The sequence below is a fragment of the Oncorhynchus kisutch genome, linkage group LG5, assembly GCF_002021735.2.
Source record: "Oncorhynchus kisutch isolate 150728-3 linkage group LG5, Okis_V2, whole genome shotgun sequence".
NCBI lineage: Eukaryota > Metazoa > Chordata > Actinopteri > Salmoniformes > Salmonidae > Oncorhynchus > Oncorhynchus kisutch.
Genome location: NC_034178.2, coordinates 69560918 through 69581904, shown reverse-complemented (window position 1 = coordinate 69581904; position 20987 = coordinate 69560918). Strand labels below are relative to the sequence as shown.

The 20987-nt window shown below is 42.9% G+C and overlaps 1 protein-coding gene and 1 long non-coding RNA gene across 4 annotated transcripts; one reads left to right on the top strand and one right to left on the bottom strand.

Moving 5' to 3' along the window:
• The first annotated feature begins 5590 nt into the window (after nucleotides 1-5590).
• Nucleotides 5591-11816, top strand: rpl32 (ribosomal protein L32). 2 transcript variants are annotated; one of them, XM_020472779.2, is made up of 4 exons: nucleotides 5591-5713; nucleotides 8158-8258; nucleotides 8656-8837; nucleotides 11624-11816. In XM_020472779.2, exons 2-4 carry the CDS (start codon nucleotides 8163-8165, stop codon nucleotides 11751-11753), a joined length of 408 nt encoding a protein of 135 aa, XP_020328368.1. In that variant the 5' UTR covers nucleotides 5591-5713; nucleotides 8158-8162; the 3' UTR covers nucleotides 11754-11816. The 2 variants fall into 2 exon arrangements, with proteins under 2 accessions (XP_020328368.1, XP_020328369.1); XM_020472780.2 differs by lacking the exon at nucleotides 5591-5713 and adding an exon at nucleotides 7396-7449.
• A 21-nt stretch (nucleotides 11817-11837) lies between these two features.
• On the bottom strand, nucleotides 11838-16006 carry LOC109880587 (uncharacterized). 2 transcript variants are annotated; one of them, XR_004210114.1, is made up of 3 exons: nucleotides 15910-16006; nucleotides 13989-14094; nucleotides 11838-13551 (listed from the first exon to the last, which is right to left on the bottom strand). It is a non-coding gene; the product is annotated as an uncharacterized LOC109880587 (long non-coding RNA). The 2 variants fall into 2 exon arrangements; XR_002253713.2 differs by lacking the exon at nucleotides 15910-16006 and adding an exon at nucleotides 14275-15239 and having other exon boundaries at nucleotides 11849-13551.
• Nucleotides 16007-20987: the final 4981 nt, after the last annotated feature.

Genomic DNA, 20987 nt, shown 5'->3' with positions numbered 1-20987 from the left:
TTAGGAAAGCTAAGGCTAGCTTTTTCAAACATAAATTTGCATCCTGTAGAACAAACTCAAAAAGGTTCTGGGATACTGCGTAGCCTAGTGGTTAGAGCATTGGACTAGTAACCGGAAGGTTGCGAGTTCAAACCCCCGAGCTGACAAGGTACAAATCTGTCGTTCTGCCCCTGAACAGGCAGTTAACCCACTGTTCCCAGGCCGTCATTGAAAATAAGAATGTGTTCTTAACTGACTTGCCTGGTTAAATAAAAAAGGTTAAAAAAAATACAAATACTGTAAAGTCTATGGAGAATAAGAGCACCTCCTCCCAGCTGCCCACTGCACTGAGGCTAGGAAACACTGTCACTACTATGATAAATCTACAATAATTGAGAATTTCACCGTACCTTCTCCGCTATGCAATCTGTTTTCAGAACTGGTCGTGGGTGCACCTCAGCCACGCTCAAGGTCTTAAACGATATCATAACCGCCATCGATAAGAGATATTACTGTGCAGCCGTATTCATCGACCTGGCTAAGGCTTGTTACTCTGTCAATCACAACATTCTTATTGGCAGACTAAACAGCCTTGGTTTCTCAGATGATTGCCTCGCTTGGTTCACCAACTACTTCTCCGATAGAGTTCAGTATGTCAAATCGGAGGGCCTGTTGTCCGGACCTCTGGCAGTCTCTATGGGGGTGCCACAGGGTTCAATTCTCGGGCCGACTCTCTTCTCTGTATACCTCAATGATGTCGCTCTCGCTGCTGGTGATTCTTTGATCCACCTCTACGCAGACGACACCGTTCTGTATACCTCTGGCCCTTCTTTGGAAACTGTGTTAACATACCTCCAGATGAGCTTCAATGCCATACAACACTCCTTCCATAGCCTCCAACTGCTCTTAAATGCAAGTAAAACTAAATGCATGCTCTTCAACTGATCGCTGCCATCACCTGCCCGCCTGTCCAGCATCACTACTCTGGACGGTTCTGACTTAGAATATGTGGACAACTACAAATACCTAGGTGTCTGGTTAGACTGTAAACTCTCCTTCCAGACTCACATTCTCCAATCCAAAATTAAATCTAGAATCGGCTTCCTATTTCGCAACAAAGCATCCTTCACTCATGCTGCCAACATACCCTCGTAAAACTGACCATCCTACCGATCCTTGACTTTGGCGATGTCATTTACAAAATAGCCTCCAACACTCTACTCAACAAATTGGATGCAGTCTATCACAGTGCCATCCGTTTTGTCACCAAAGCCCCAAATACTACCCACCACTGTGACCTGTATGATCTCGTTGGCTGGCCCTTGCTTCATACTCGTCGCCAAACCCACTGACTCCAGGTCATCTACAAGTCTCTGCTATGTAAAGCCCCGCCTTATCTAAGCTCACTGGTCACCATAGCAGCACCCACCTGTAGCACGCGCTCCAGCAGGTATATCTCACTGGTCACCCCCAAAGCCAATTCTCCCTTTGGCCGCCTCTCCTTCCAGTTTTCTGCTGCCAATGACTGGAACGAACTGCAAAAATCACTGAAGCTGGACACTCTTACCTCCCTCACTAGGTTTAAGCACCAGCTGTCAGAGCAGCTCACAGATCACTGCACCTGTACATAGCTCATCTGTAAATAGCCCATCCAATCTTCCTCATCCACATACCATATTTTTTTTTTATCTTGCTCCATTGCACCCCGGTATATCAACTTGCACATTCATCTTCTGCACATCTACCATTCCAGTGTTTCATTCCTATATTGTAATTACTTTGCCACCATGGCCTATTTATTGCCTTACCTCTCTTATCCTACCTCATTTGCATTCACTGTACATAGACTTTTTCTACTGTGTTATTGATTATATTTTTGTTAATTCCATGTGTTGTTGTTTGTGTCGAACTGCTTTGCTTTATATTGGCCAGGTCACAGTTGCAAATGAGAACTTATTCTCAACTAGCCTACCTGGTTAAATAAAGGTGAAATAGAAAAGTAAAATAAAATAGTAACATAGTCCAGGAGATCAGGCAATAGGTTGATAACAGGAAATCCGATAGGCTAAAGTACAGGCAGGGAATAGACAAAAAAAAAAAAAGGCATCGTTAGTGAGGCAGGCAAAAACTATCATACACAGGAGCAGGACCACCAGGGCTCCAAAAGAAGTGTCACAAAACAAACAATACCTCACAGTGACAGGGTACAAAGAACTGAACTAAGTAGTGTGTGATAATGACCTACAGGTGTGTGAACAGGTGATCAGAATTCAGGTGATTGGGATCTGGGTAGTGAGCTGCGTTCAGGGGATCTAGGTGTTTGATGGTGTGAGTTGGAAGCAGACGTTACAGATCCGCTGTTGTTGTGTGTGGACTATTTATGCTAATATATTTGAGACCATTGCATTGCAGTTAATTTAATCTTTGGCTTAATACATAAAATATATTTGAGTAGTAAACAGGGAAACAACATCATCTTAGATGGGGTCAGAATTGGTCATCGATGATTGTTGGTTATTTACCAGGTAATAAGATGTTAAAACAAAACAAGGACTGAAGCAATAGACTCCTTATTTAGCTCAACTAGTGATTGAAATAAATAGTGTTTCTATGAAAAGATGGGTCTGGGTGACATGAAAAATACATAAACAGGGAAAGGACACAGCACATCTATTAATTTACAAAGCAGCCTGCCATGGTTACCACAAACTGCTGCCATGGTTACCACAAACTGCTACCATGGTTACCTCAAACTGCTGCCATGGTTACCTCAAACATGGTTAACACAAACTACTGCCATGGTTACCACAAACTGCTGCCATGGTTACCACAAACTGCTACCATGGTTAACTGCTGCCATGGTTACCACAAACTGTTGCCATGGTTAACACAAACTGCTGCCATGGTTAACACAAACTGCTGCCATGGTTAACACAATGGTTGCCATGGTTAACACAAACGGTTGCCATGGTTAACACAAACGGTTGCCATGGTTAACACAATGGTTGCCATGGTTAACACAAACGGTTGCCATGGTTAACACAAAAGCAGGATATTGAATGCTACCTGGATCAACACAGGAAAGTAAGATAAGTAGTCCTACAGTATCACAGTGAGGTCAAACAGGTGTGTGTGTGTGTTTATTAGTCAGATTATCCAGTGTCCACAGCAAACAATATTAATTACTCTCTACCCCCAGTGTATGTGGTGTACTATGGTCTTAACCACATGGTGTACTATGGTCTTTGCCATGCTCTTACTAACCTTCACCTTTTCCCTAACCTTCCGATGGGCCTGCGGATCTTGGACTGCAATTTAGGACACACTGGTCTGACACCTGGGCGTGCCTGGACCAATCCCACCTGGCCACCCTCTACCTGCGAACTGCCTGTTAATTTAAAGTCTACAATTAACCTATACAGCTCTGGATCCATTGTCTTAACTTGTGTCAATTATAATTAAAGATAGTCAGTCTCTCTGTCTCTGGATCATTTCTCATTAATGCATTTTTCATGTCAGCCAGGCCCATATTTTCAAAGAAACACCAAAAGCTGATTCTATTTCAACCACATAAAATATGCATCCAAGCCGAACTGTAACGGTCTTCTTCCTCCTCTGACAAGGAGTTGTAGGAAGGATCGGAGGACCAATGCGCAACGTGTTCATGATAATTTTAATAGAACACAGAAAAATACTAAATAACATTGTGCCATAACAAAAACCGAACCAGTTCCATGTGGACCACACAGACACAGAAAATAATCACCCACAAATCAAGGGTGAAAACCGTCTGCCTAAGTATGGTTCTCAATCAGGGACAACGATTGACAGCTGCCTCTGATTCAGAACCGTACCAGGCCAAACACAGAAATACCAACTCATAGAAAAAACAAACATAGACAACCCACCCAACTCACGCCCTGACCACACTAAAACAAAGACATAACAAAAGGTCAGAACGTGACACGAACTGAAAAAAAGGGTTGTTTTAGCAGCTTTTCATTTCCCTAAAACGGGTCAAGCTGATGTCATTTGGAAATGTTGCATGGAAAATATTCACGTATTTTTTTTTTTTTGTCAGGCATATTGCACTTTCTCCCCAGTCCCTAAAACGTCTTTGCTGTGTGAGAGAAACGGAGACGGAAGGGAACTAACTTTACTGACTTCAAGTAGATTGAAGCATTCGTTCTAACGGACAGCTACCGTCCAGCATGTTTTCACTCCAACCCTGTTCCTGGACAGCTACCTTCCAGCAAGTTTTCACTCCAACCCTAATCCAGCGCACCTGATTCTAATAGTTACCTGAATCAGGTTAAGCTAAATCAGGTTAGGGTCCACTAGGGTTGGAGCGAATACCTACAGGAGGGTAGCTCTCCAGTAACAGGGTTGGAGTGAAAACCTACAGGAGAGTAGCTCTCCAGTAACAGGGTTGGAGTGAAAACCTACAGGAGGGTAGCTCTCCAGTAACAGGGTTGGAGTGAAAACCTACAGGAGAGTAGCTCTCCAGTAACAGGGTTGGAGCGAAAACCTACAGGAGGGTAGCTCTCCAGTAACAGGGTTGGAGTGAAAACTTACAGGAGGGTAGCTCTCCAGTAATAGGGTTCGAGCAAAAACCTACAGGAGGGTAGCTCTCCAGTAACAATGTTGGAGTGAAAACATACAGGAGAGTGGCTCTCCAGTAACAGGGATGGAGAGCCCTGCCCTAGAGGTTGTGTAATTAAGCCTATGTCAACACAGATCGGAATGTTTGATATTCTTCTGCTGAATACATTTGATAGTAGTTAATCGCCAAAGCTAATCACTGAATTTCCTACTAAAAGGACTCGGTCAGGTTGACAAACCTCTGTGTCATATAAACACTCACCAGGGGTTGTCATGGTGAAACACAATTGCTATAGTTATTGTGTGAATACATTTGTTGTAAAAAGGATTGTGCTCCAACACTATCACAAATATGACTTTTTGATTTCATAGAAGTAAACCTCAAAATGATCTTCTCTTTATGAATAAGTTACATGCTGTTTGTTGTCTTTTTGAAAAGGATACATGCATTTGGATTGTGCTGCAACACAGAAATATGACTTGATTTCATTCAATTAAACCTCAACGTAAAGCAATATTCTCCTTTATTTTGTATTGTCTTCATATGCATTAAAATGGAAAATGCAATGTCCTCCAAATGCAAGACGTGCTCCAGCGATTTCTGAACTTTTACTTTTGAAAAGCGATAAACATTTTTTTTTAAATGAACCTTTATTTAACTAGGCAAGTCAGTTAAGAACAAATTCTTATTTACAACGACGGCCTACCAAAAGGCAAAAGGCCTCCTGTGGGGACGGGGGCTGGGATAATCTTTTTTATATATTTTAAATAGTACACAACACATTACGACAAGAGAGACACCACAACATATAGAGAGACCTAAAGACATCAACGTAGCATGACAACAGAGAACGGTGGCAACACAAATCCCTGACTCCTAGTACTTATCGGCTTCCAAAGTCAGCCATGCTATTGTAACCGGTCAAATTTTGAGTGATTAAAATACATTTTTGTAAACCTGATTTTTTGTCTGATTATTTTCTACGTTTTATATGTTCTCCTGGAGTTGTTCTTTTCTAGTCTATCGCTCTGATTCTATTTCATTCTTTCCCTTTATTACCCAGAATTCCGTTCCAATCTCCTCCCCTTCTCCCTGGCCTCAACTACCTGTAGGCAGCATTCAGCCCAAACGGTAAGTAACAATGTACATCTGTCATCATCTTTATAAATGTATGACTCTAATCTATAAAAAAAACAACGGCATTCATTACATATTCAATCAAACTTTATACACATTCCGTTATTGTTGCTGAACTTTGTAGATATGTGTCACTTTTGTTTCAAGAAAAACGGGCACTGAAATGTCGAATCAAAAGATGGTTGACTAACCTAGTGTTATTTCAATCTGCTCGCTAACAGCTGAGGAGATCCGTCCAGTAATGGACACAGAATATAATGCTCATGTATGCCCACTGATCTAACGATAGGGAAAAGCTGGAGAACGGGTCGGTTCACAGTTTTCGGGACAAGATATCTAGTAGTGAACTGTAGTGGAGTGACGTGGCGACACATCACGTTGATACCTTGTATCACAGTAGCGTCCAATACTTTACTTCTGACACATTGTGACAAGTCGTACAGTACCGAACGTTAAACATCAAATGAACACATCAAGCAAGCAAGCTGTGCGAAATAAAGCTGCTAAGTTAGTTCGCGTAGCAAACGAAGCTACTGTCGTATTCTTCACACTTGTAAAATCATCTCAATGCAGTGTGTTGGCTAGGCTAGCAAGCTAGCGACACTAAACGAATATAAACGTAAAATGTTGGTCCCATGTTTAATGAGCTGAAATAAAAGATACCTACAAAAAGCTTATATTTCTCAATTTGTGTACACAGTTGTTTACATCTGTATTAGTGAGCATTTCTCCTTTGCCAAGATAATCCATCCAATTGACAGGTGTGGCATATCAAGATGCTGCTTAAACAGCATGATCAATACACAGGTCTGCCTTGTGCTGGGGACATGCATGTTGCATTTTATATTTTTGTTCAGTACATATTATTTAGCTGGATGACTTTGCGTCCAAGAGAATAGCCCACTAAACTCAAATCCGCTGTGTACTTCACATCAACGGAGTTGTGCACTGACTAGAGTGAGTGGACAATAGATCCGATGTCTCTCATTTCAGCACCCAGAGAATAGCAACAGGACAATTTTTTTAATAAACTTCATTTTTATATGTTGGAGCTCTAGTCCACCCACTTTAGATGCCCACTCCATTGAGGTATAAAAGTAGTTGCGTTTAGTTGGCTATCAAGACACCAATCATTCAGTCGTTTCATATAACCAGTAGCTAAACCAACACGCATGACAAGTGGTTGGGGCTCCCGAGTGGCGCAGCAGTCTAAGGCACTGCATCTCAGTGTTAGAGGTGTCACTACAGACCCAGGTTCAATTTCAAGGCTGTATCACAACCGGCCGTGATTGGGAGTCCCATAGGGCAGGGCACAATTGGCCCAGCGTCATCTGGGTTTTGCCGGGGTAGGCCATCATTGTAAATAAGAATTTGTTTTTAACTGTTAAGTCAGCTCTTATACAAATTCTTATTACCTACCTCATCCCCATATTTGTTTTTCTGCTCTTTTGCACACCAGTTTCTCTACTTGCACATCCTCATCTGAACTTATATCACTCCAGTGTAAATTGCTAAATTGTAATTACTTTGCCACTATTGGCCTATTTATTGCCTTAACTCCTTACTTCATTTGCACACACTGTATACAGATTTTTCTATTGTGTTATTGTCTGTATGTTTGTTTATGTGTAACTCTGTGTTGATTGTGTCACACTGCTTTGCTTTATCTTGGCCAGGTTGCAGTTATAAATGAGAACCTGTTCTCAACTGGCCTACCTGTCTAAATAAAGGTGAAATAAAAAGTTTAATTAAAATAGAAAGTATAATGTGTGAGTGGTAACTGGTCTCAAACAAGTTAGGCAGCTAACAACTCCCGGGCTCTACAGTGCCATCATTTTGGTCGCATATGCTCCTAAATATTTTGCTGTGCTACCTAGAATTTTATTTGTGAGTGTAACGGATGTGAAATAGCTAGCTAGTTAGCGGTGGTGCACGCTAAATAGCGTTTCAATCGGTGACGTCACTTGCTCTGAGACCTTGAAGTAGTGGTTCCCCTTGCTCTGGAAGGGCCGCGGCTTTTGTGGAGCGATGGGTAACGATGCTTCGTGGGTGTCAGTTGTTGATGTGTGCAGAGGGTCCCTGGTTCGCGCCCAGGTATGGGCGAGGGGACGGTTTAAAGTTGTACTGTTACATGAGCACCAGTGCCCCTAGGAAGAAAAATCACCCATACACCATTTAGTAGCTCAGAAAGAAAATAGGTTCTTCAGGAGATGAGCTCCTTAACCCTGTATTTGGTAATTGCTGGACATTCTTATCATTAATACTTAGAATATTTTTAATTGCACTCTGAAATTAAATCTAAAATGTCAGTATAGAGCCCTGAACAAGGTGGCTAAAGCTAGCTAATAAAGGGCTGTAAATCCACTGGGATAGAAGATGAGGAGACTGCTTGTTTCTCCAGACTACTGCTAACAGACTCCTGTTTTCTGTACCTCCAGGCAACATGGCAGCTCTCAGGCCTCTGAAAAGGCCTAAGATCGTCAAGAAGAGGGTGAAGAAGTTCATCAGACATCAGTCAGACCGCTATGTGAAAGTCAAGGTACGGTTCAGAACACAATTACCTGAGTTAGAGCAACGGTATATCAACCCTTTTGTTACGTAGATGTGCTGAACCAGATTCACATTTTATTAGGATGCACGGAAAACTAGTGTTCCTTCTTGGACAAGTTCAGGTATTCCCTTCATCACAAAACATCATCTGATGACGACTCCCTTCCATCACAAAACATCATCTGATGACGACTCCCTTCCATCACAAAACATCATCTGATGACGACTCCCTTCAGTTTCCACTAGCTGATCTTTTGACCAATCGGAGCATCTTTTTGTTGCCAAGAATGGTGCTGTCTGTGAACGTAGCCTTAGTTATATGTAATAGCTGGTTCCTGTATTTACAGGATACGGCCTTAATCCGTATCCATCTTCTCCTTTTGTAGCAAAACTGGCGTAAACCCAGAGGAATCGACAACAGGGTGCGGCGGCGCTTCAAGGGCCAGATGCTGATGCCCAACATCGGCTACGGCAGCAACAAGAAGACCAAACACATGCTGCCCTCCGGCTTCAGGAAGTTCCTGGTGCACAACATCAAGGAGCTGGAGGTCCTCATGATGAGCAACAAGTAAGATCCCAACCACAAGTGTCTATTTTAGTGACATTTTAGGTTCTGCACAAACAGAGTAAAAACTCAACTTTTTTTTTTTTTTTCACCCCACTGGGTCATACAGTTGCAAAGACAACATACATGACATCACACAAGCACGTCTTTATACCTTCTGACCAGGAGGAGTCACCTCCTCGCATGTCTCAGATAACCAAACCTTCTCTGGTGTTAGACAGAAACACAGTAGGTTCTTCTTACTGGTGTTATCACGGCCCTGCCTGTCTCTAGGAACCTCATGGGCCTGGAAGCGAGGATGTATGTGTGAGATGTTCTTTGACGTGCCCCCCCCCCCCCCCCCCCCCTTTCCAGCAGTATCTTCTCCATCTTTTGACCTTGTCTAGAGTTGAGTTCCACATCCCTCATGGTCCTGGTTCTGCAGCCACTCGCCTGCCTCATCAAGAACTGAAACTAGACTCTTGCCCTTTGTTCCTAAGGAGAGAGGCATTCACATTCTACAATAATATATTTGAACAGAATATGAACTTTCTGTACTTTTTTTTTCTTAATCATTCATTTTCCATAACACTTCCCACACACCAAGTTCCTCTTGACCCTTCCTTGACCCCTAATATATACATTCCTTATGCATATAAAGTAATCAGTATGGTAACATGAATAAGTATATTTCAAGATAGAATCATCCAACAGGTGAAATGTTGTGTTGCAGATAGAAATGTAATGAATAGACCTGACATGATTCCCTATTCTGCATGAGACAGAAATACCAAGAGTAGAACATACTATCTGAACGCTCTGTAATGTAGAACAGGCCACTGCTGGCTGTATCTGGCCTGGTGCTGCGTTCAGATGGCGTAAACTTGAGGAATGTTCAATTAGATGCCTGCTATGTACGGAACAAACGTGTCTCCTACATGTAGAATAAGGAGTCATGTTGGCTTTAGTCGTGACTTATTGGTAATGTTTCACAACATTTTCCTATTGAACACAGCCCAGATGTCAGGCTCATGATACAGCATATGGTGCAATGTTATGTTTGTTTTGGTTGACTTGAGTCAATATTTCATGTTGAATGACATCTTTTTTTTTTTTGACTTTCCCTGTTTTTTTCCCATCCATTTACACTATTTCATTTGGATTGTATGTGTTCATTCATGTGCAATATTTAATATGGCAGGGCTCTAAAACTGCGACAACAGATTTAGCTGAAATGTTTGTTTGTGCATTGTGTGCCAAGGAGAAAATTCCCCCAGATAATAATTGTAATGGTCAAGCTTCGCTGTAGCGGTGTTTAAGAGTTCCCTAGAGGAAAAAAAGCGAGTGCAGATTCGTTAGCGTCATGGTAGCACCATTACTGCAGCAAAAAGAGCGTGCTTCTAGCCCAAAAGACCGGACCCATATTACTGACCCATATTACTGACCCATATTACTGACCCATATATAACATTTTTATCTTCCTGTAGCGAATCGCTGGGAGCGCATTTTGCATTCATAAACCATATGCAACATTGTTCTAAAATGACTCAGTGTTAACCATTTGTTTACACTTTGTTCAGTCATCGTACCTCATTGGCTAGCTAGCTAACAACCTGGTAACTGTACCAGTAGAGCCAAACATTTGGGGCCACAGAAAAGGGATAGCTTCTTCAGGAGACCAATGACATCTCTTTTGCATGTCATCATCACAGACCTGATATTTTTAAAGAGACAGTGTACCATTTTATTTCAATGTAACGCATCTCAGAAAACTAGTGCTTTTACACAATGACGATACCTTTTTGTTCCACATGACTTTGTAATTTCAATGACTGGTATTCGTATTAACATTTGAGCTTTTATAATAAACAAAATGTTAGTTTCTAGGACACAACAAGAGTTCATAGTCTGTATCTCAATTAAAAAAAATGTCATGCGACGCTCCTGGCTTTAATCTGGATCCTTGTTTGTGTGTCCTAGCCTGGTGGAACCAGCCTGATCTCTCAATAGTTCATATCCTGAATCAAAATGTGAACGTAGCGATGACCAGGCTATGTGGGGCCTGCTTGACCAGGCTATGTGGGTAAAGCGGTGTAATGAGTAAAGCGGTGTTCTGCGTGGGTATATAATCCCCTGGAGATATAGTAGCGTCTGACTCCTCCTCTGGGTGGTCTGCCTCTGGGTCATCTGACTCCGCCTCTGCCCCTCTGTCATCATGGCCTGCTGGGTCGTCCATACTCATGCCAAGGGTTTGAACAAGGAGGGAGAGCAAGGCAGAGGAAGTACCCATTCTATCCCTAGCTCTCCCTGTAGCCAGGAGGTGGAAGTTAACCTGCCATGTTCCTCCAGACAGTCTGAAAAGCAGACTGGAACTAGCTTGACTGAACTCTGATCTTTATGTATTCTAAGGCTTTACTTGGTGTGGAATAATGGCATGTTCCACAATAGATTTGTCATTGATGGGATGCATGGCTCTTCAAATGGATTTGTTTGAACGGGTTGGGGTCAATTCCATTTAATTAATTGAAAATGGAGGAAGAGTAAGCGAGAGGGTTCACTGACGTCAATATCTGTCCATGATAAGCAGACCGCCTTGCCTTCCTGCCTTCAGGACAACGACTCCCATGGTTAGGGAGGAGACGAGACCATCTTATCATTTATTTACAGTATCTTTGTTAAAAAGCATTGAAACATTATAATTTCTGTATACTTCATGAATTAGAACGTAATTGACCCTAACCCTGATGACAGTCGTTTCCTTGTTTCCCCTCTTATGTCTGTTACTATAACCTTTCCCTTGTTCTCCACAGGACCCATGCTGCAGAGATAGCCCACAATGTGTCGTCAAAGAACAGGAAGTTGATCGTGGAGAGGGCAGCTCAGCTTGCTATTAAGATCACCAACCCCAACGCCAGGCTACGCAGCGAGGAACACGAGTGACCCAGACCCACCTGTTATCTGTTTATTGTTTGTTCAATAAATGATCTATACGTGTAAAGAGTATTTACCATCTTGTTTGCCCGTTCATCAATGCTTTAGGGTATTGATGAAAGTCTTAAGTTTCACACACTAGATGGTGCACAGTTAACAAATTAACTAAACATTTGTTTATTTGCAATGTATTTGTTGGGAATCACAGCTCTACAAAATGGCGGTGAATACCACCGGCGTTGAAAAGTCATTTTTAACAAAGTATTACCTGAATGTCAAGAAGGCACGTTTTCAACTCAATGGTGATTTCAAGGTAACAAGTGGCACTAAATATATTTTTCAAAGTCCTTTTAATATCATATGTGTCAAAGGCATGTTTTCAACTTTCAAGGCAGAATAGGAATAATTTCTGAGGCAGTGAGTATGGCCTATGACAGCCATGCAAAGGCATCTATCCAAAACTACAACTATCTGGTCACAGAGTAGTAGGACTGTTTTATTTAACCAGGAAAAGTCCAGGGGGTCTTTAGCCTTCCCTAATCTGTGAAAGGGGCCTGTGAGAACTTTCAGGAGGTCGTTGTTCCCAGCCTCGGTGACCACCGGTGCTTGGAAGAACTCTAGGATGACAGCGAGACCCTCATTGGAGCAACTGGGGAATGAACCAGATGAAACACCAGGTAGGACAGTGTTCCCGATCTTGGGACAGGGAGGAGGGACACACCTTAGGTGAGTAGTATCACTGCCGCCTGGGATATGTGCTTATTGCTCTCCTCGATCAAAGCAAGGTAGCTCGTTGAGCACGGCCTCGATCATGGGTGGCTTCAGGCTGTTGCTCGCCATGGTCATGTTGACACGGTTAGCTTGAAGGCACGTTGGTTCTTCGCGAGGAAGGAGCCCAGGATGGGGATGTGATTAAAGGTTGGAAGTCAATCCTAAGGGGCAATGCAGCGATGAGAGTCGTGGTCTTCACCGCTGTCAACCTGGGAAGACTAGAGAAGATACTACTATGGTGCCCTTGAGCAAGGCACTTAACCCCCCAAAATAGCTCTCCATCCAGGGAAGCGGCACAGTGTTGAAGGGATGGAGCAGTTCAGGGGTCAAGGTACATCAGCAGAAGATGTTACCTTGGATACTGAGGGTCCGCCTCTCTACCCTGCCTACCTGGTGATCTTGTTCTTCAGCCTCCAGGAAAATCTAGGTATCCTAGGTGACACGTGACCCCATACAAGAAATGGCCCTCTCCTTCACTTCATGGTCTTTGACTGCAGCCTCTTCAGGGTGCCAGCGAACAAGTCCTTCACGTAGGGCTTGACGTCAAATGAAGAAGCAGGTAGTTTGTCTAGAATAGAAGATAATTGATACTTTATTGTCCATTTGGCTATAACAGAAATCGGGACAAACACTTTGAGAAGCAAAGGGTCGGACACGGCGTAGCATCCATGGATGGAGAGCTATTTTGGGGGTTAAGTGCCTTGCTCAAGGGCACCATGGTAGGGTCAGTAATGATCTGACACCAGCAGCTATCCAGTTGCCAATTCAGTCTCCACTTTCTCATCACCTGAGAGGTGAACCACAACCTTTCTTTTCCTGGTCCACCTCTCTAACCTCTGGGCTTCTTACCACCTAATGGGTGTCTGATCTTAACCGTCTGCTGAGTGACCAGTAGGGTCTCGGAGGTGATCTTATAGAAGGGGTCCTGCACCGCCGTGGGCAGAATTACCTTCATGTGAGGCTGGAAGACGTAAGGAGGGTGGATGCACATTAGGACATAGGGCATTGATCTTCATGTTGGACGAGGTAGACTTCTCTGAGTAAATGATAAAGCGAGAGGTTAATAATATGTCAAGTTGATTTCTTTGCATTGTACCAATAGACATTGCTACACTATTTCCTCTTTAAGTTACTGTGGGTAACTATCTAGGGACAGGAAGTAGTCCTGATTAAGTACAGAGAAGAAATTAACAATTGTTGTAGACTATCACTACAGTAGGCCCAGAGTTTGTCTAGGAAAAACCGCTGGCCCAAGAAAGAAACAATTTTACCTTTAAGTTGGCAAGTCAGTTAAGAACAAATTCTTATTTAGAATGACGGCCTAGGAACAGTGTGTTAACTGCCTTGTTCAGGGGCAGAAAGACAGATTTTTACCTTGTCATTCAATCCAGCAACCTTTTGGTTCCTGGCCCAACACTCTAACCACTAGGCTACCTGCCAGAATGCAGTAAATTAATATCTAAGTGAAGTTACCCGATGTGAGACTGGTATGTTGTATGCAGTACGTTGGTCAGCCCTGTCTAGACTCCATGCTCTTCTCTTTCAGCTGCTTGTGGAGAGCCTTCACTACTGTTGGGACCTGGGGAAAAAATAAACAAATCTTTTGAAAATCCCACCACTGAGGGAAAGTTCAGATAAAACTTACAAGGACAAGCCCGGCTGTTGTCTTTGATTAGGACTCACTTTAAAATGCATTTTTATCTCAACGAGACAAGCCTGGATGAAAAATGGTTGAACAGCAGCAAAAACAACAAGCTACCTGTTTCTTAAGCAGAGTGATAGCTGGTTCTTCTTAAGAAGAGTGATAGCTGGTTCTTCTTAAGAAGAGTGATAGCTGGTTCTTCTTAAGAAGAGCGATAGCTGGTTCTTCTTAAGAAGAGCGATAGCTGGTTCTTCTTAAGAAGAGCGATAGCTGGTTCTTCTTAAGAAGAGTGATAGCTGGTTCTTCTTAAGAAGAGTGATAGCTGGTTCTTCTTAAGAAGAGTGATAGCTGGTTCTTCTTAAGTAGAGTGATAGCTGGTTCTTCTTAAGAAGAGTGATAGCTGGTTCTTCTTAAGAAGAGTGATAGCTGGTTCTTCTTAAGAAGAGTGATAGCTGGTTCTTCTTAAGAAGAGTGATAGCTGGTTCTTCTTAAGAAGAGTGATAGCTGGTTCTTCTTAAGAAGAGTGATAGCTGGTTCTTCTTAAGAAGAGTGATAGCTGGTTCTTCTTAAGAAGAGTGATAGCTGGTTCTTCTTAAGAAGAGTGATAGCTGGTTCTTCTTAAGCGGAGTGATAGCTGGTTCTTCTTAAGCGGAGTGATAGCTGGTTCTTCTTAAGCAGAGTGATAGCTGGTTCTTCTTAAGCAGAGTGATAGCTGGTTCTTCTTAAGCAGAGTGATAGCTGGTTCTTCTTAAGCAGAGTGATAGCTGGTTCTTCTTAAGCAGAGTGATAGCTGGTTCTTCTTAAGCAGAGTGATAGCTGGTTCTTCTTAAGCAGAGTGATAGCTGGTTCTTCTTAAGCAGAGTGATAGCTGGTTCTTCTTAAGCAGAGTGATAGCTGGTTCTTCTTTTCCGGGTTCTGCTGCGATGAGTCCCTCAGAGGGCCTGGTCTGTTTAAGGAAAGCGACAAAGGCGATGAATATATCCGTCTTGACGTTCTCCTCCCCCCCTTTAAACCGAGGCAGCAAGGCTGGAGCCACTGAACCATACAGCTCCACGAGCAGGTCTCTCCGCTCCTTCCAGCTCATATCGTCACTGTCCTCGTCACCTGACTACAGGGGGCAGGGCAGCGTGTGAAAAGCAAAAATCTTTGGAAAGCACATTCGAACTCCTACAAAATGATGGCAGCTTAGTTTCATATTTTTAAACGTTGCACATTTTAACAGTGTGCGTGAACAATTAAATAAACAAATAAACAGTGTATATCACTGTTTTTTTAAAGTTGTTGCTGCAATCACTGAGAAAAATGTGGCTTTGCTACTGTATATCTTTGGAAATAAAGACATTCACAACAACACCTTGGTTCCTTAATCTCCCCGGCCTGTGAATCCATGGACTCATCCCCATTCTCATCCACATCGTAGTTCTAGTGGAGGTCTGCAGTTATGACTGTCGTTATAGGTCTGTAGTTGTGACTGTAGTTATAGGTCTGTAGTTATGGCTCTGTAGTTATAGGTCTGCAGTTATGACTGTAGTTATAGGTCTGTAGTTATGACTGTAGTTATAGGTCTGTAGTTACGGCTCTGTAGTTCAATTGTGTCTAATCTCAGCAACCCAGAACCAAATCTCACGTGAGTGCGGGCCTCTGGGCAACAAGTAATGGTTGCAATCTTAAGACAGAGAGTGATCGAAAGAGATATAGCGAGAGAGACACACAAGAGAGACAGAGACAGAGAAACTTTCACTAGAGTTTTACCTGCTGTGAAAAGCTTCAAAGGTCTGGAAGCACTAGTCCTTGAGTTCATCCTCCTCCACACTGCAGAACTTCAGCACCATGGGGGATGATCTTCTCTAGGTGTTCACCTGGAACAAGAAACATCCAACAATTAACCCAGAGCCACCTTCATACACTAAACAGAAACGCAACATGCAACAATTTCTGAGATTTCCTCATATGAGGAAAGCAGTCAATGGAAATGAATCCAGTAGGTCCGAATCTATGGATTTCACATGACTGGGAACACACATTCGTATATGTTGGTCACAGATACCTCACAACGGGCATCAGGATCTCGTCAGAGTATTTCTGTGTATTCAAATTGCAATTGTTTTCATTGTCCATAGCCTTATACCTGCCCATACCATAACCCCACCGGGACCATTTTTAAAATATTTTTTTTACCTTTATTTAACCAGGCAAGTCAGTTAAGAACACATTCTTATTTTCAATGACGGCCTGGGAACAGTGGCTTAACTGCCTGTTCAGGGGCAGAACGACAGATTTGTACCATGTCAGCTCGGGGAACTCTGTTCACAATGTTGACATCAGCAAACCGCTCACCCACACGGTGCCTTAAACGTGGTCTGCGGTTATGAGGCTGGTTGGACGTATTGCCAAATTCTCTGAAACGACGTTGGTTGAGAAATTAACATTAAATTATTTGGCAGCATCTCTGATGGACATTCCTGCAGTCAGCATGCCAATTGAACACTCCCTCAAAACGTGAGACATCTGTGGCATTATGTTGCATGGAAAAACTATTTTAGTGGCATTTTATTGTCCCCAGCACAAGGTGCACCTTTGTAATGATCACACTGATAATTAGTGTCTTGATATACCGCACCTTGTCAGGTGGATGGATTATTTTAGCAAAGGAGAATTGCTCACTAATAGGGATGTAAACATGTTTGTGCACAACATTTGAGATAAATAAGTTTTTTTGTGCATATGGAACATTTTGGGGAAATTTTATTTCAGCTCTTGAAACATGGGACCAACACTTTTTTGTTCAGTGTAATATTCTCTATATATGGCTATGGATTGACTGATACAATTCTGCCCTCTGCTGGTGCAATTCCATACAACAGGTTGGGAGATTCATTTTTTTTTTAACAAAATACTTTCAAAATTGTATTTAACTAGGTAAATCAGTTAAGGACAAATTCTTATTTACAATGATGGCCTACACCAGCCAAAGCCTAACGACGCAGTTGAGATACAGCCTGGAACTAAACCAGGGTCTGTAGTGACGCCTTTAGCACTGAGATGCAGTACCTTAGAACGCTGCGCCACTCGGGAGCCCCCCCCCCCCCCGGAGTAAAGGGAGGATGAGAGGAGAGTTGAAAGTGGGTGATGAATTTCAAGAACTTGGACGTAGCCTAATACAAAAAGGAAAACGGTTGAATCGACAAACACCTCCCCACCTAGCTAAAGCTAAGAGAGATAAGCACCTCCCCACCTAGCTAAAGCTAAGAGAGATAAACACCTCCCCACCTAGCTAAAGCTAAGAGAGATAAACACCTCCCCACCTAGCTAAAGCTAAGAGAGATAAACACCTCCCCACCTAGCTAAAGCTAAGAGAGATAAACACCTCCCCACCTAGCTAAAGCTAAGAGAGATAAACACCTCCCCACCTAGCTAAAGCTAAGAGAGATAAACACCTCCCCACCTAGCTAAAGCTAAGATAGATAAACACCTCCCCACCTAGCTAAAGCTAAGAGAGATAAACACCTCCCCACCTAGCTAAAGCTAATATATAAACACCTCCCCACCTAGCTAAAGCTAAGATAGATAAACACCTCCCCACCTAGCTAAAGCTAATATATAAACACCTCCCCACCTAGCTAAAGCTAAGATAGATAAACACCTCCCCACCTAGCTAAAGCTAATATATAAACACCTCCCCACCTAGCTAAAGCTAAGATAGATAAACACCTCCCCACCTAGCTAAAGCTAATATATAAACACCTCCCCACCTAGCTAAAGCTAAGATAGATAAACACCTCCCCACCTAGCTAAAGCTAAGAGAGATAAACACCTCCCCACCTAGCTAAAGCTAAGAGCGATAAACACCTCCCCACCTAGCTAAAGCTAATATATAAACACCTCCCCACCTAGCTAAAGCTAAGAGAGATAAACACCTCCCCACCTAGCTAAAGCTAAGAGAGATAAACACCTCCCCACCTAGCTAAAGATAATATATAAACACCTCCCCACCTAGCTAAAGCTAAGAGAGATAAACACCTCCCCACCTAGCTAAAGCTAATATATAAACACCTCCCCACCTAGCTAAAGCTAAGAGAGATAAACACCTCCCCACCTAGCTAAAGCTAAGATAGATAAACACCTCCCCACCTAGCTAAAGCTAAGAGACAAACACCTCCCCACCTAGCTAAAGCTAAGAGATATAAACAACTCCCCACCTAGCTAAAGCTAAGAGACAAACACCTCCCCACCTAGCTAAAGCTAAGATAAACACCTCCCCACCTAGCTAAAGCTAAGAGAGATAAACACCTCCCCACCTAGCTAAAGCTAAGAGAGATAAACACCTCCCCACCTAGCTAAAGCTAAGATAGATAAACACCTCCCCACCTAGCTAAAGCTAAGATAGATAAACACCTCCCCACCTAGCTAAAGCTAAGAGAGATAAACACCTCCCCACCTAGCTAAAGCTAAGAGATAAACACCTCCCCACCTAGCTAAAGCTAAGAGAGATAAACACCTCCCCACCTAGCTAAGGCTACTATCGATAAACACCTCCCCACCTAGCTAAAGCTAAGATAGATAAACACCTCCCCACCTAGCTAAAGCTAAGATAGATAAACACCTCCCCACCTAGCTAAAGCTAAGATAGATAAACACCTCCCCACCTAGCTAAAGCTAAGAGATAAACACCTCCCCACCTAGCTAAAGCTAAGAGATAAACATCTCCCCACCTAGCTAAAGCTAAGAGATAAACACCTCTCCACCTAGCTAAAGCTAAGAGATAAACACCTCCCCACCTAGCTAAAGCTAAGAGATATAAACACCTCTCCACCTAGCTAAAGCTAAGAGACAAACACCTCCCCACCTAGCTAAAGCTAAGAGATATAAACACCTCCCCACCTAGCTAAAGCTAAGAGATATAAACACCTCTCCACCTAGCTAAAGCTAAGAGACAAACACCTCCCCACCTAGCTAAAGCTAAGAGATATAAACACCTCTCCACCTAGCTAAAGCTAAGAGAGATAAACACCTCCCCACCTAGCTAAAGCTAAGAGAGATAAACACCTCCCCACCTAGCTAAAGCTAATATATAAACACCTCCCCACCTAGCTAAAGCTAAGATAGATAAACACCTCCCCACCTAGCTAAAGCTAATATATAAACACCTCCCCACCTAGCTAAAGCTAAGATAGATAAACACCTCCCCACCTAGCTAAAGCTAATATATAAACACCTCCCCACCTAGCTAAAGCTAAGATAGATAAACACCTCCCCACCTAGCTAAAGCTAATATATAAACACCTCCCCACCTAGCTAAAGCTAAGATAGATAAACACCTCCCCACCTAGCTAAAGCTAAGAGAGATAAACACCTCCCCACCTAGCTAAAGCTAAGAGCGATAAACACCTCCCCACCTAGCTAAAGCTAATATATAAACACCTCCCCACCTAGCTAAAGCTAAGAGAGATAAACACCTCCCCACCTAGCTAAAGCTAAGAGAGATAAACACCTCCCCACCTAGCTAAAGATAATATATAAACACCTCCCCACCTAGCTAAAGCTAAGAGAGATAAACACCTCCCCACCTAGCTAAAGCTAATATATAAACACCTCCCCACCTAGCTAAAGCTAAGAGAGATAAACACCTCCCCACCTAGCTAAAGCTAAGATAGATAAACACCTCCCCACCTAGCTAAAGCTAAGAGACAAACACCTCCCCACCTAGCTAAAGCTAAGAGATATAAACAACTCCCCACCTAGCTAAAGCTAAGAGACAAACACCTCCCCACCTAGCTAAAGCTAAGATAAACACCTCCCCACCTAGCTAAAGCTAAGAGAGATAAACACCTCCCCACCTAGCTAAAGCTAAGAGAGATAAACACCTCCCCACCTAGCTAAAGCTAAGATAGATAAACACCTCCCCACCTAGCTAAAGCTAAGATAGATAAACACCTCCCCACCTAGCTAAAGCTAAGAGAGATAAACACCTCCCCACCTAGCTAAAGCTAAGAGATAAACACCTCCCCACCTAGCTAAAGCTAAGAGAGATAAACACCTCCCCACCTAGCTAAGGCTACTATCGATAAACACCTCCCCACCTAGCTAAAGCTAAGATAGATAAACACCTCCCCACCTAGCTAAAGCTAAGATAGATAAACACCTCCCCACCTAGCTAAAGCTAAGATAGATAAACACCTCCCCACCTAGCTAAAGCTAAGAGATAAACACCTCCCCACCTAGCTAAAGCTAAGAGATAAACATCTCCCCACCTAGCTAAAGCTAAGAGATAAACACCTCTCCACCTAGCTAAAGCTAAGAGATAAACACCTCCCCACCTAGCTAAAGCTAAGAGATATAAACACCTCTCCACCTAGCTAAAGCTAAGAGACAAACACCTCCCCACCTAGCTAAAGCTAAGAGATATAAACACCTCCCCACCTAGCTAAAGCTAAGAGATATAAACACCTCTCCACCTAGCTAAAGCTAAGAGACAAACACCTCCCCACCTAGCTAAAGCTAAGAGATATAAACACCTCTCCACCTAGCTAAAGCTAAGAGACAAACACCTCCCCACCTAGCTAAAGCTAAGATAGATATACACCTCCCCACCTAGCTAAAGCTAAGAGAGATAAACACCTCCCCACCTAGCTAAAGCTAAGAGATAAACACCTCCCCACCTAGCTAAAGCTAAGAGAGATAAACACCTCCCCACCTAGCTAAAGCTAAGAGATAAACACCTCCCCACCTAGCTAAAGCTAAGAGATAAACACCTCCCCACCTAGCTAAAGCTAAGAGATAAACATCTCCCCACCTAGCTAAAGCTAAGAGATAAACACCTCTCCACCTAG